This window comes from Drosophila busckii, chromosome 3R, assembly GCF_011750605.1.
Source record: "Drosophila busckii strain San Diego stock center, stock number 13000-0081.31 chromosome 3R, ASM1175060v1, whole genome shotgun sequence".
NCBI lineage: Eukaryota > Metazoa > Arthropoda > Insecta > Diptera > Drosophilidae > Drosophila > Drosophila busckii.
In genome coordinates this window covers 15,213,217-15,226,990 of record NC_046607.1, presented here as the reverse complement: position 1 = coordinate 15,226,990, position 13,774 = coordinate 15,213,217, and the positions used below count along the sequence as shown (strand labels likewise).

The following is a 13,774-nucleotide window of genomic DNA, read 5'->3' as shown; positions in this document are numbered from 1 at the left end:
TGCTGCACATGTTTCACTTCTTATAAAGTAATATCTCTAGTTGCAACAATGCTAATGTGATTTACACATGCTACATACATAAACGCATGCTGCTTGGATCTCGTCTCTGGAGTCGCTGCAGTCTTTGTTAAATATGCAAAATAACTGGGAACAAGTTTTGTCTAAACATTTGTTTCTAGTTTACATGCATTTAAGTGCCATGGCAGACAGACAGCCGAGTACGGCCCATAATCAAGCTGCAGCGACCGAAGATTCAAGGCGGCAATCATTGCAACAAACAAGCGACAGAGAGCGAGACAGAGACAGAGAGAGTGAGAGCGAGTGAGTCTGTAAGTTGTTGGCAATTGTCAGCAGCAATGGTTGTGGCTATGTGTGTGTGTATTTTATGCTGGGGGTGCCTGGCATTTATCACACAGTTGCTGCTGCTGCAACGTCAGAGCGAGAGTTGAAGTCGGGGCAGCCTAAATGTATGCTTTAAATTATGCAGACGCCAGCTGAGATTGTCGCCGCATATGTATGTATCTCTGTATGTGTGTGTGCTTGTTGGTATGCACACACTGATTGCAAGCAACTCATACGAAATTTTAATTGGCAATGTTGAATGCTATGGAGCAGCAGCAGCAGCATCAGCATCAGGCTTTCTCCCAAAAACTTGAGCATTCGGCCAATCGTCTTCTGTATGTGTGTAAATCACAAAGTTTACAATGCTTTAGAATGATTTCATTTAATTTTATTTACAGCCTCAAGTTTGTTGCTACTGCTACTGCTGCCGTTTTATATTCTTTCTTGCTGCTGCAACTCTGTGTGCAGCTTGAGCAGAAATTGCAAATTTATAGTTTTGCCAAATGCAAAGTGCGTTCGTTGCTTATCAACAACATTTTCAATTGCCATTTATTGTCATTTTATTGTTGCTGCTATTGCTGTAAAAGTTGCAGTTTGCTTGCCAGAGCCAATTTCAATTAATTGGCTCGTCCATTGCTGTATTGTGGCCTTGGCTTCAATCCTTTTTATTGGCTTTGCCTATGAGTTTTCACACTCGCCTGTAGTGCCGGTGCTTTTAATGCATTTGGCAAGTATAAATCATGAGTTAAGTCAGCGTTAAATTGAATTACAAATTATAGCATGCATTAACTTTAATTGCACTAAAAGCAAAACATAACAAAAATCTAATTTTTTGAATTGAATTTTATGCTTTGATATATTCACTTGATTTTCAGCCGAGCGAGCAGTGGCAAATTCCAATAATAGTAAATGACATTAACACGCATATTAGCTGGCAATTAGTTGTGCGTTTAATTTAGCACTTTGGCGCGTTAATTAATTGCCAAACATTGATTAAGTGCAAACTGCTGCAGTTGTCACAAACAATTGCCAAAGCTGTTCAAAGCTGTGGCTTTCAAATTGTCCAAGCAGACAGCAGCAGCAGCAGCAGCCGGCAAGCTTTATGCATTATTTAAATCTAGTTAACACTTACCGTTTGCTGTTGATTGAAAAAATGTTAGGCGAAAGCCAAGCCAAGAGCGAAAAAAAGGGTCGGCTGAGAAAAGCTGAGAAAAGGCAAATGGGCTTGCCGACCAGCACATAAAAATAATAATAATAAAAGCCTGGTCACATTCAAGCTCGATTCCACTCCACTCCAGTCGACTCGACTCGGCCACAAGGCACCTCATTGAAGGAGTATTGAATAAATTTCATGGGCAAAGCAGTAAGGCGCAAAATGGGTTCGATGGGCACACACCACACTCAATGGGCATCGGAAGTGACGAAGCTGGCAAATATTTCAGTCACGTTTTAAATGTAAAAATCTCAATCACGTGATCGAAATGCGCGCATTCAAAATATGCACTCAACACGAGCTACAGACAGACAGATAGCCAGACCAACGAGTGTGAAAGAGAGAGCGCAGTAAAGTGAGATAGAGCAACTGTGTTGCGGTCCAATGACTCGGCCTGGGCACTTGGCATGGACGTAGCCAGCATGTTATTCAAAAGGAGGCAGCAGACTTACACTCCTCACTGTATTAATTATAATTTTGTCAGCATTTCTACTTTTCATCATCTATGTTATAGTGGGGGCTGGCTGGCTACGCCCATGGCAGTTGGCCAACATGTATATCGCATTGGTAGCCAAAAAATGAAATGCGGCAGAGCTTTTAACAGGTACTTGCTGGATCGATGATTTGCTGTCGCCGTTGGACAGCAAAAGGGACCAGCTCTAATAATGATACATACGCTTGATGTTATTGTTGTTGTTGTTGTTGCTGTGGATGTTGCTGTTGCAGTCATTTTGTGGCCAGGTGATGGCTGCTGGCAGCCGTTGCTCAAATTGCATAAAATATGCAAAAAGCTTAACAAACTGCGCGCATCGTTGATTGAAATATCGAAATCAAGTGCCATTTACAACAGCAGCAGCAGCAGCACTCTCTGCAATACACACACACACACACACACACACACTGGCACACACAATGGGCTACAATTTCCGTTTCCTCTGCATGCTGCACGTATAATTTTCACACCTCTGATTGATTGAATTGTACGTCATGCTCAGCCAGTATGAAGAGAATGTTGCTGCTGCTGCTTCTTCGAAATAATTTTGCAAGTGCAACTTTATTGCATTTTAACTTGCAGTTCGCAGCTTGTTAATAATCTTTAATGAGCGAGTGTTTAATAAAACTGACACTTGCGCGCTCAACTGCATTGCATTGTGATTGTTATTGACATTAATTAAATGTTAAACTGCATAGAGTTTTCAATATCGAGCGAGCGAGCTGCGCTGTCATCATAAAATCGTCAGTTTAACGCTTTGGCTCGCTCTGCGTTCGCTTAATGCTTATCGAGCATAACAAAATTGTTGGCCACAGGGAGTTGACCCATAATTGATACGCCATTAATACTGCCACGTTGCGTATACGCAGCGTGTGGTGCTGCGCAGCAACAAATAAAATTGTCGATGCATTAAAACGCATTTGGCGTCTGCGTTGGCGTTGGCGTTGGCGTATTGCGAGCGGCTAAACAGCGAATGTTAAATGTTAATTTGCCCACAGCCAGCAGCGGTGACGACGACGACAACAAGGACTCGAGCGTAGTCGTTGTTTAGTTGTTGCATTTATTTGCGTTTATGTCTCGACCAAAAATGAACATGCAAATGGCCATTTTATTATGGACATTATATTATTGTGCCAAAATGTGCCATTAAATGCATTAGTTGTGTGCATGTGTTTGTAGCTACATGACAACTGACAGTGTGTGCGTGACTCTGTGTGTGTGTGTGTAGGTACGAGCGTGCAATTGGCAATCAAGTCCCGTTGCGGTTTTGTATGTTATTCATATGCAAAAATATATATTTTTACTGAACCGCAGCAACAAAAAATCAATTTGTAAATGTTTTTGAAGCTCTGACATTTCTGACATTTCACACTATGTACACAAATGTTGCTGTAGCTGTTGCTGTTGCTATTGTTGCTGCTGCTGCGCTGCTGTTATGTTGGTATTTTTATTTTGTATTGCTTGCCAACTGCCAAGTGACCCAATTGGCCATGATGTCCGTTTTGTAATTAGCGCTTGCCTGCAACTATTCGGGGAGTCTTTGACCTCAATTGCTTTGTCACCATTTCAATTTGCAATTTCAGTCATTAACTAGTTACACTCAATGCAATTAAACTTGCACTTGCTCTCTCGCTTGCTCGCTCTGTGTCATGGACAAGGTAGAGAGCTGAGCTCTAGCAAGCAACACGCGAAACTTGAGCGCCCCAACGAGCTGCAGTCAATACCACAAATTATTGTTGCTGTTGTTGTTGCTGGCACACATACTATTACAGCGAAAGTGCTACACTTATACAGTTACAACAGTCAGACACCTACACTGCTGGCTGGCTGGCGCGCTTGTGGCATGTGCGTTCCATTGGAATAATTTGAAAATGAAAATGATGAAAATAAAAAAATTGCATCTTCTCATTGAGTTAATTGCAAATTGGATGAAATTGTAATTTTACACTTCATTTCATTCAATTCATGGCTGATTGACAATTTAGTTTTTTGATTAAGCTGGCGCCAGCGCGAGCGAGCGCGTCAAATTTCAAGCAGCTAGCAGGATTTGCCGTGTTCAGGCTGCAGTTGATTGAGGTCCTTTACGTAAATTGTGGCACACGAGCGTGAGTTTCAATTTGAGTTTCACTTTGGCTGTTCAAAAAATAACCAGTTGTGGTATTTTATAAATTTATAATTAGCAGCTGTATTGAGCTTTGTTTTGTGCTCCCTCATGCATTAAGCATAGAAACCGCACGAAACTTTTGGTTGCATTGCTGCCAGACGTTGCGTTATTTACACCCAAAGCATATACACTACACTACACTACACTACACTGCAGTGTAACTAAACAAAAGTCAGAAGGCAAACTTAAAGTTATGAATTCATAAAATATGTGATTTATTTGTAGCGAAACTTTCAGTCATACATTCACACTCGTCTCAAACATGATGGAAGCAAGCACAAGCCAACGAAGAAGAAGAAGCAGCAGCAGCAGAAGAAGAAGTTGCACTTGTTGTTATGTAACTTGCTGGCAAGTTTTTTTCATACTAAAAAGTTTGCGTTGTCACGTTGCCGTGAAATATGGGAAATATTTATATAACAGTCGAAAAAAAAAAACAGCAGAGCAAAAAAAAGTAAATAGCCAAGGCAGGTACTAGCAGCAAGAAAAGCCGAGCGTCTTTATGAAGACACGTACATCAACACATGCACACATACACATACACACACACACACATACATGCATGTGGCATGCGTTTGGCAAAAAGCGCCGGAAATGGCATTTACAAGCACTTGCTTCCGCTAACGAAAAATGGAGAGGAAAAAGTAGCTTGAGCATATGCACGAGACGCTTACAGGATGTCGCTGCTTTTGTTTTAATATTCATATTTTAGCATCAAAAATTATTCGTTGAAATTAAGTTGCTTTATGCACGCACAGGAAAAAGCTAGCAGAGTATAACAAAAAAAAAAGGAAAAAGGGACAAACTAGAGGAGAACATGTTCATGAGTCTAGCGGGTGGGGGGTGGAGCGCGCATGAAGTGAGCTTAACAGCGACTGCTACGACGAAAATGCTTTGAATTTAAAATCTGCAATTTTCTGTTGATTGCCGCATCCAGCAGAAGCGACAGACAAGTGGGCGGCGGCATTGGGTCGTTGGCGTGGGCGGGCAAGAATGTGCTAACCAACGTGCAGTTATAGTGTTACAAACAACAACAACAACAACAGCAAAGTGTTGGTCTGCGTGTTGGCGGTTGGTAACTGGCGTAGAAGCAGCAGCAACTACTGCTAGTGGAGTAGCAGCAGCATCAGCATCATCACAACTTTTGCGTAAAATTCCAGTCATGTGTCCCTAACAAATCCCTGCATTATTCATGAAATGATAAGATGACTTTGTGCTGGCATCGGTGCCCGTCAACGCTGCTGCTGCTTCTTCTTCTTGGGGCCAGCACTGCACGTAATATTTACACATGCAGCTGCGTCCTGAGCCTGTTAAGCTGCTAGTGCAAAAGTTGTCCAGGCTACAAAAATAGTTAACAAGCAAAAATGCAGCAAGTGTGTTGCTCAAACAATAAATATGCTAATTAAACTAATAGCTAAACTCATTTAATTGTATGCCTAACAGCAACGCACATGCTGTTAGCTCAATAACAGTCACATAACAGTCGATGAACAGCTGTTAAGTGCAGCGACAAAGCTACAAATGCTGCTTCTGTTGTCTCTTTCGACGCGCTCTTAGGCCGCTGCTTGCTCTTTCGACGCAGCCGAAGTTTGCTGTAAGCTGAGAGCAGCAGCCGCGTTACAATTACACGAAGGCAGCGCCGCTGCTGCTGCTCAGCAGACGAAGCTAAGGACGAGCACGAGTTGATGAACCGACTTGTGAACGCAGCATCAGCATCTCGCTTGGTCTGCTGCTCAGTCAGTTCGTAAAGTTGAAGCCGTGCGGAGATGCTTTGAGTGGAACGCTTCAAGTTTGTGATAGCCGCGCCTACACGTTCGTTACACAAACAAAAAAAAAGAAGAAACAATAAACTATTTAATTTAAATGGCAAACAATTAAAGTGCATAACCTACAAGTTGGTTGGTTTTTTTGTCATGTGCAATATTAAGCATACGCCGCGTGCTCAGTTCAGCAGACAAATTGAGTGACTCAAGTGCAATCAAATCCAAGGCAAGCTGACTGACTGGCTGATTCAAAAGCCAAGTTATCCAAACCAATATACGGTACGAGCGCATATATTTAAAATATTAAACAGCAGCCAACAGCAAATTCGCCTGTATTTGGCATTTAAATTATTTAAGTTGACAAACGCGTGCACTCACACACGAGCAGACAGCGGAGCACAGCAGCCGTACATGGTGTTATACTCAGGATCGGCTTGTGCCCTTGTTTCCTGTTTTGATGTCGCCTGTTTTGCTTTCCCTTTCCATTTCACACAGACGCCACTTGGCTTGATTCTGTTTTCAATTTTTTTCTTCGCTCTACCCCCCTCCCCCCCGCTCACTACGTTCTTGTAGTTGTGTATTTCGTTATTCGTTCTTTTTTTTTCGCTCAAATGTTTGTTATTTATTTATAACGACAGAGCCAAAGCGCAAGGCGTATCCTTTGAACTTTTCTGCATGAGTTTGCAGCTGTATTTATGTTATGTTAGTTGTGTATGTGTGTGTGTGTGTGATGTATTTTTGTATCTTTCTTGCTTGTTTCTTTTTAATACGCCAACCATTCGCCAGTGCCTTTGACGCTGCATTCAATTAAATTCGATTCCATTCAGCTGTCTGCGCTCCATTATCGTTCATTTATTTTGGGTCCCTGTCAATTGCTTTGCTATTCCATTTTACTTTCATATCTCTGACGACGATTAATGTCGACTGGACTAAAAGCACAATTAAAACCTTTAATTTGTTATTTAAGTGCAGGCAAATAAGTGCAACTGTCGTCCTAAGGCGCACACAACACAAATCAGCTTAACAATTGCACAAAGTGCAGCCCGAACAGCATAAATAAATTCACTTGAAATCAACAACAACAACAACAACAACAGCAGCAGCGACAAGGACAACAATAACAACAAATATGGATTACTGCAGGCTGCTGTTTTTGCTCAGCTGCTTTACTGTGGGTAAGTAAACAACTTTTTGCAATTGATTTTATAATTGTTGCATTAATTTATAGTATTTATTAATTTGTAAGCAGCTTTATTGACAGTTCGTATGCTGCCACTATAATAGGGCTTTTATTATTAATTTTTAAGCGCAAATCAATACTGACAAAGTTTTTTGTTTTTGGTGCTGTGCTCTTAATGACTTTAGCCATAATTTGAACTGCGTTGGCGTTGCAGTTGCACTCGTTGCGTTTGCTGACGCTGCCTTTTGGCACTTGGTAATTTGTGCTGCCGCAACTTTTGCTGCTTCTTGAGTGTAGTTCAAAGTTAAATTGCATTTCAGAAATGTTCGCAATTAGGCAGCCTGCCAAAGGCATCCTTGGGGTAGCCTCAGGCACATAAATTGCCAATTGCCAATTAATTTGCGGCGCATTAAAATTGAGCTGACATCCACTCTATACACTTGGCTTGTAATTAAACATTCTTTTATTATTTTAGCTTAAGCCTAATTTCATTTGTTTGTATTGCGCAACGCTCGAACAAAAGCGTAACAATGCCTGAGAATTTATTTCCAACACGCACACACACACACACACACACACACACACACACTTGTTAGACAAACTTTTGTAGTTTTTTTGTTTGGCCATGTAAGCTGCCTAATGGAATTAAATGTTGTTCATTGTGTATGCGCTTGTTGAACATTTTCAATTTACGGGCAGTTGTCTTGCTGCAGAATAAAAAGTTATAAGTTGCACACATAAAATATGAAATTAGTTTTTAAATGCAGCTGACTGCCTTGCATAATAATGATGATAGCCCTGATTACAATTTAAATCTGTCTATGCAAATTCTTTATGCTCTTGCCTTGCATAGCAGATCGCATCTATGAATAGCAAACATATTTGCATAAACGTCTGCCCAGCTCTAAGTGAATTTATCAATGGACATTGTCGCAAATTCATATGTAAATTTGCCAAGCAAAACATACCATATACTATATAGACATATATGGCATGGTAGTCGGTTGCGGCTGCTTACTTAATGAAAGCTATCACTTAAACATTCGCCATGCTCTCGTTGTTTGGCCAAAGAAATGAAATATTTTCTATGGCAGGCAATCACTTTTGCTCTGTGGTTTAAGCCTGTAAGCTCGACCTTACATTGCCGAAATGATAAACTGACAATAAGCTTAATTTTATCATGTGTCAACTGCACAACCGCATGCATTAACTAATAAAAAATGCCTAGCTCAAAATAGAGCTTTTGGCCATTTGTTAATCTCTGGTTAAATGCATTTTTGTGCTGAACGTACACAAATGTGTTGCATTTATAATTCAGCTTTTTACGTTGCCATTGCTCATCTACTGTAAAATTTATTTAGCCACACACACACACAGACACACAATGGCCGAGTCGAGCAGCCTGACATAGCTGGGCTTATCAATATTTTGGCTATATGGCCTGGCAGAGCAGGTAGCATGTTCTACTTTGAACATGTTGCAAATGCGCTTATCTCTCAATGCTCTGCCTGCTGCTGCTCACCCACAGCAGCAGCACAGCTGCCACAATCAACTCACACATATGCCACACACACATAGACACATGCATGTATGTGTTGCACTTTTGTAGCGCTTAGCTCTCTCTCGCTTGCAGCTAGATACGGCTCTAGTTGTATGGTATCTGGTCTGGCCAACTATTTTGCATATTCATTTCATGAAATTTTCAAATTTATTCAATGTCCCCTGTGCATTGCCAACGACGCAACGACTTTGAAACCCAACCACAGCGGACTCCACATGCAGTCACCTGTATGAATTTAATATAGTGATATAGCTTCTATAGCAACAAATCTGCTGTCGGGCTTAGTTAAATATATTCAAACTAATGTATGCGTTTGCTCTTAGATATGCAGAGCATAGCGGCGTTGTTTGTAACCGAGATCAGTGTGCCCGAAATTGTGGACTTTCGCGATAATGTGACCATATCCTGCAGCTACGACATGAGCGGTCACACGCTGAACTCAGTCAAATGGTATAAGGATCGCGCCGAGTTCTTCAGGTAATTCCCCGAACCCAAACAGCGCATCTCAGCATTTGCACTAATTGAGCTAAACTCAAAGGTACTCACCACTAATGCGTCCGGTCTATCTGAGCTTTCCTGTGCCGGGCGTGCAGGTGCTGGATGGCAAATACTTTTGCAACGAGTCCACCTGCCGCGTTGATCTGAGCCTGCTGGGTGCCAAGTCGACGGGCGTATTCAAGTGCGAGGTGAGCGGCGATGCGCCGCACTTCAAGCTGGCAGCCAAGGAGGACAACATGACTGTGGCAGGTGGGTACAGTGGGTGTGGGTAGAGTGTAATGTGCTTATTGCATTATGTGCTTATTTGTGGCATTTGCAACTTGAAACTCATTTTCTCCCCATCTATCTGGTGCAGCCTTGCCGCAGAGCGACCCCCTAATCGATGGCTTCAACACTGTGTATCGCTTGGAGGAGTTTGTTGGCGCCACCTGCACCTCAGACTACTCCAGTTTGCCCACAAAGCTTACCTGGTATATCAATGGCGAACAGGTTAGACCGCAGACCGCAAAGCGCACACACACACACACATACACACACACATAAGCCTAAATCAATTTGTATGTCCTGTCTGTCGTTGCAGCCGCTGCTGGGTGAGCTACAGCCGAGCATAGACACCAGCATACCAGCCCACGATTATATACTGCGTCGCCAGCGATTGCAAGTGCACTTCTATTTGCAAGGACAGCGCTTCTATCGCAGCAGCAGGATACTCACACTCAAATGCGTGGCGGAAATTGATAATTACCCGGAGCTGCGACGCGAAATTGTGCTCAGCGCATCGCTCGATCAATTCGATAATCTGAACAATCAAATGCTCGTGCATGCGGACACAAGTAAGTTAACTGCTATTCATAACTTTTGCGCTTTTCAGACGAATTGTTTTTCATGCTGCGCAGTTTCAAGTGCGGCAAGGAATTGCTGCGGCTTGGCAAGGACTATGCTGATGTGCAGTCTCATTGTCTTACTACTGCTGACGACATGCCGGCGACGCTGCCGCTCATGAGCAGCTGGCAAATCGCGCAAGGACGCAGCAGCAGCAGCTGTGGCAGCTATATCAACACATTAGTTAGTTAGTTAGAATAACAGACGCAAGCCTCGTGCCGAGTCCTTGTGGAGGCGTTTGTCACTTGTATATACAGCGAGAGTCCGGGGGGAGGGGGAGTATGCAACATTGTGTGGCAAAAGTTTTAATTTAATTTCGCTCGTGCGCCAAAGTGTTTGCTGAATAAACTCAACTCGAGCAGCACATGCGGCGGCATTTGTACATGAATTTAGCTGTCTGATTAAGCAATAGAAATTGCTGAATGCCAATGCCAATTCTAACGTGTCATATTTAGAGACTCTTAACTTTTGTGTTAATCACTTTGTTTGTAAATAATATTTATCGTTGCTATTTGTTTAAGCAAAGTTGTTGAATTTGCACTAGTTTGATTTGATTTCAATTGCAGCTTCTCAGGGAAGCCAAACACACACAATTTAATAGGCCTAAGGTTAACATATTCAAATTGCACAAGCTGAAGTGCTTAACAATGCTTGATACTAGTCATACAATTAAAAGTCACATTTGTTCAAACACGAATTTTTAAATGTATATTTAAACTGTTGCTAAATTGCATAACACACAGACAAACACACACACACACACCTTTGTGCACATCAATTTCTCTGCATTATAGCAAATACAAATACAACATTTTCGGCTAGTCGAATGTCGAATGGGACATGCATTTAAATGAAAATTTAAAAACTTATATATACACTTATATGAATAAGCGTAAAAACAACATATAATGTTATCAGTGGGATATGCAAATGCTGTAAAAATAATAATGCATGCACATTATGTTTAGGTTAGTTAACATTAAAATGCTGTAAATACAATTTTAAATATTATTAACAGACATGCAGACACACAACTATAAATCATGCTATCAACAACAACAATCGACTGTCCGTTGCAAACAAGCAAAAAATATTAAACAAAAAAACCAAACGCTGCTGTATCGAGTAACTCAAAGTAAGTGACTAACTAAATATGCAGCTGCAGAAAAAAAGTTTGAATTAATGAGCTGCTCTAAAATAGAAAATTAAAAACATGCATACACTTACATATTTGTGTGTATGTGTGTGTATTCAGGTACAAGTGCAACTCTTATTAAAAAAATTAAAATAAAAACCAATTAAAGCTGGTAGCATACACTACACATTAAAAATAAAAAAGCAACAGCAACAACATAAAGGTTAGTTAAAAAGGAAACAACATAAACGCTTGCTAAAACAAACACTGTAATTTGATATATACATATTTGATTGAAAAGGTAAACAACATACTACAGTCGAGCACTCGTTAATCACTTTTTGTTGTTCAATAAGCAATTAATATAAAACTGAGCGCATACAAATTGCGCGCAAAACCGCATGAAATAATTAATAAAAACAAAAGAAAGAAATAACAACAAAATATTTAAAATAAATATCTCTGCAAATGTATAAATTGATTCGCCTATTCATTCGCACATCTTTTGGTTGTGAACCTGTTTTATTTTTTAAATAATAATAATAATAAACGAAAAGAAACAATATACGCTTGCATTTGTTTTAATATTTATTGAAAGCGCGGCAAAAACTGCGACACGCAGTCAATGGACAAGGTCTAACAATTTTCTATTTTTTCCACGCTATAAATAATTGAATTTATTGTTTTAAATACTAACGAGTCGCAGCCGCATTTATTTTTAGTTAATCTGTTAACATGCAGCCAGTTAACTGTTGTTACACACGCCTCTGATTACATTTTTTGCATTTGACGTCTGCCCGCGCATAAAGGTAGGCAACATTTTTTATATTCCATGATGCAATTGAAACTATTTACTTTATTTAATTGCAATTATACTTTTATGTAGGTTTAACAGCTCTTTAGCATAAAACGCCGGCAATTAGGCACGCGACGGCACGTTAAGCTTTTCTGAGCACGAAATTCTATTATGATGGCAATGATGAAATGTACTTGCCTAAATTGAAATAATAACTTGTTTAAGTTGGTAAATTTGCACAATTAATTATGCTAATAACGCTGGCGAGCGAGCATGAGTCGGAGCATACGGCTGTGGAGGCCAAAAAGGCAATGGGCAACAGCTTAAACAATAAAAAGGGTTAAATAATTAATTTCAATGCTATTGCAATTAGTTTCCACTAAATTTTTCATGAGTTTTGTCCAACACAAGCTTACAAGAAGACGCGAACGCGAACGCAAGCATCAGCGCTTATACAAATGAGAGGGCCAGCCAACACAGAGAGAAGCCCAAAAAAAAAGAATACAAAAAATTGCAAATTAACAAAAAAGCGGCAGCGGACAAAGAGTCATGTTGATGGGCACTTAATGAGCCAGCGCTGCGGCAGCTAATCAAATTAGCCTCGCCAAGGACTTTTGATCAAATATGCGTATCACTTTGCTTACAACTTTTGCCAGCGCCTCATGTCTCTGACGTGTCATATGGCGTATGCCTAATTTATGTGATTTTAATTAGCAGCAGATGCCCAGCCTCTGACTCTGACTCTGACTGTGACTTATGACGCATAGCTGTCATATTCATATTCTGCAAGTAATTGAAATTAATTTTACACATTTTTTTTTTTGCTTGCCATTTGGCATTTGGAATTTAAAACATTTTCAATTTAGAATGCACATCAGCAGCTGTAGCTTGAGTATGCTTCGGGCGCAGCAGCAGTGAAGTCGCCTACAAGCTGCCGAAAATAAATATAAAAAAATGAGAGCAAAATCAAGCAAAATAAAGTGAAGTGAAGTGAATTTTCGCGCGCTTTGGCATTTGTCAAAGTTTTCGGAGGCAAACGCTCAAGTGTCCTTACGCCAAAGTTCTGTAGCCGTTGCCGTTGCCGTTGCCGTAGCCGTAGCCGATGTTGCAGCGCAGTCGTTGTCTCTGCCATCGTCGCCTGTTTGCGTTTCATTAAAATCCATTAAAATGCTGCAAATCAAATTAAAAGTTTCTACTTTTTTCTCTCTCACTCTTGTGAATGCCAAGCCAAGCCAAGTCAGTCAGCAGCATCGCACGCTTTCATCAACTGCTTTTTACGACTTTCTTCGCCTTAGATCGAGCTGCGCAGCTCGGCCTTCGCATTGAGGTTGCTCTGCTTTGACTGCGACTACGACTTGGACTTGGACTTGGACTTCATTTGCATCCGCTACATTTTTAAATGACAATTACGCAAGCAGCTTCTTAGCATTGACCGCATGGCTTTGCCTGCTGAGAAATTACTTTTTAATTTCTTTGCTAATTCGCAAAATTACTGTTTTGTGTTTTAAACAAACATAATGGAGTGTACACTAAGCCAATCGCACAATCGACTAGCCTATTGATCCATTGAACTATCAATAGCAGCCAAAATATGTATATATATATATAGATATAGATAGATGGCAACGTGTGTGCCACAATTTCTCATTTGTATGTTGTGTGCGGCATATGGGGCAACCTCAATGCCAAGCATGATGCGCATAATAAACAGGCAAGCAGATTGGTATGCAAACAGCAGCAGACTAGAGAG

General features: G+C 40.8%; 1 protein-coding gene across 2 annotated transcripts; it reads left to right on the top strand.

Moving 5' to 3' along the window:
• Positions 1–5,999: 5,999 nt before the first annotated feature.
• LOC108602118 lies at positions 6,000–11,737 on the top strand. 2 transcript variants are annotated; one of them, XM_033293991.1, is made up of 7 exons: positions 6,000–6,251; positions 6,945–7,147; positions 9,037–9,190; positions 9,252–9,460; positions 9,567–9,700; positions 9,792–10,044; positions 10,108–11,737. In XM_033293991.1, exons 2-7 carry the CDS (start codon positions 7,102–7,104, stop codon positions 10,212–10,214), a joined length of 903 nt encoding a protein of 300 aa, XP_033149882.1. In that variant the 5' UTR covers positions 6,000–6,251; positions 6,945–7,101; the 3' UTR covers positions 10,215–11,737. The 2 variants fall into 2 exon arrangements, with proteins under 2 accessions (XP_033149882.1, XP_017845632.2); XM_017990143.2 differs by having other exon boundaries at positions 6,940–7,147.
• The last annotated feature ends 2,037 nt before the right edge of the window (positions 11,738–13,774 follow it).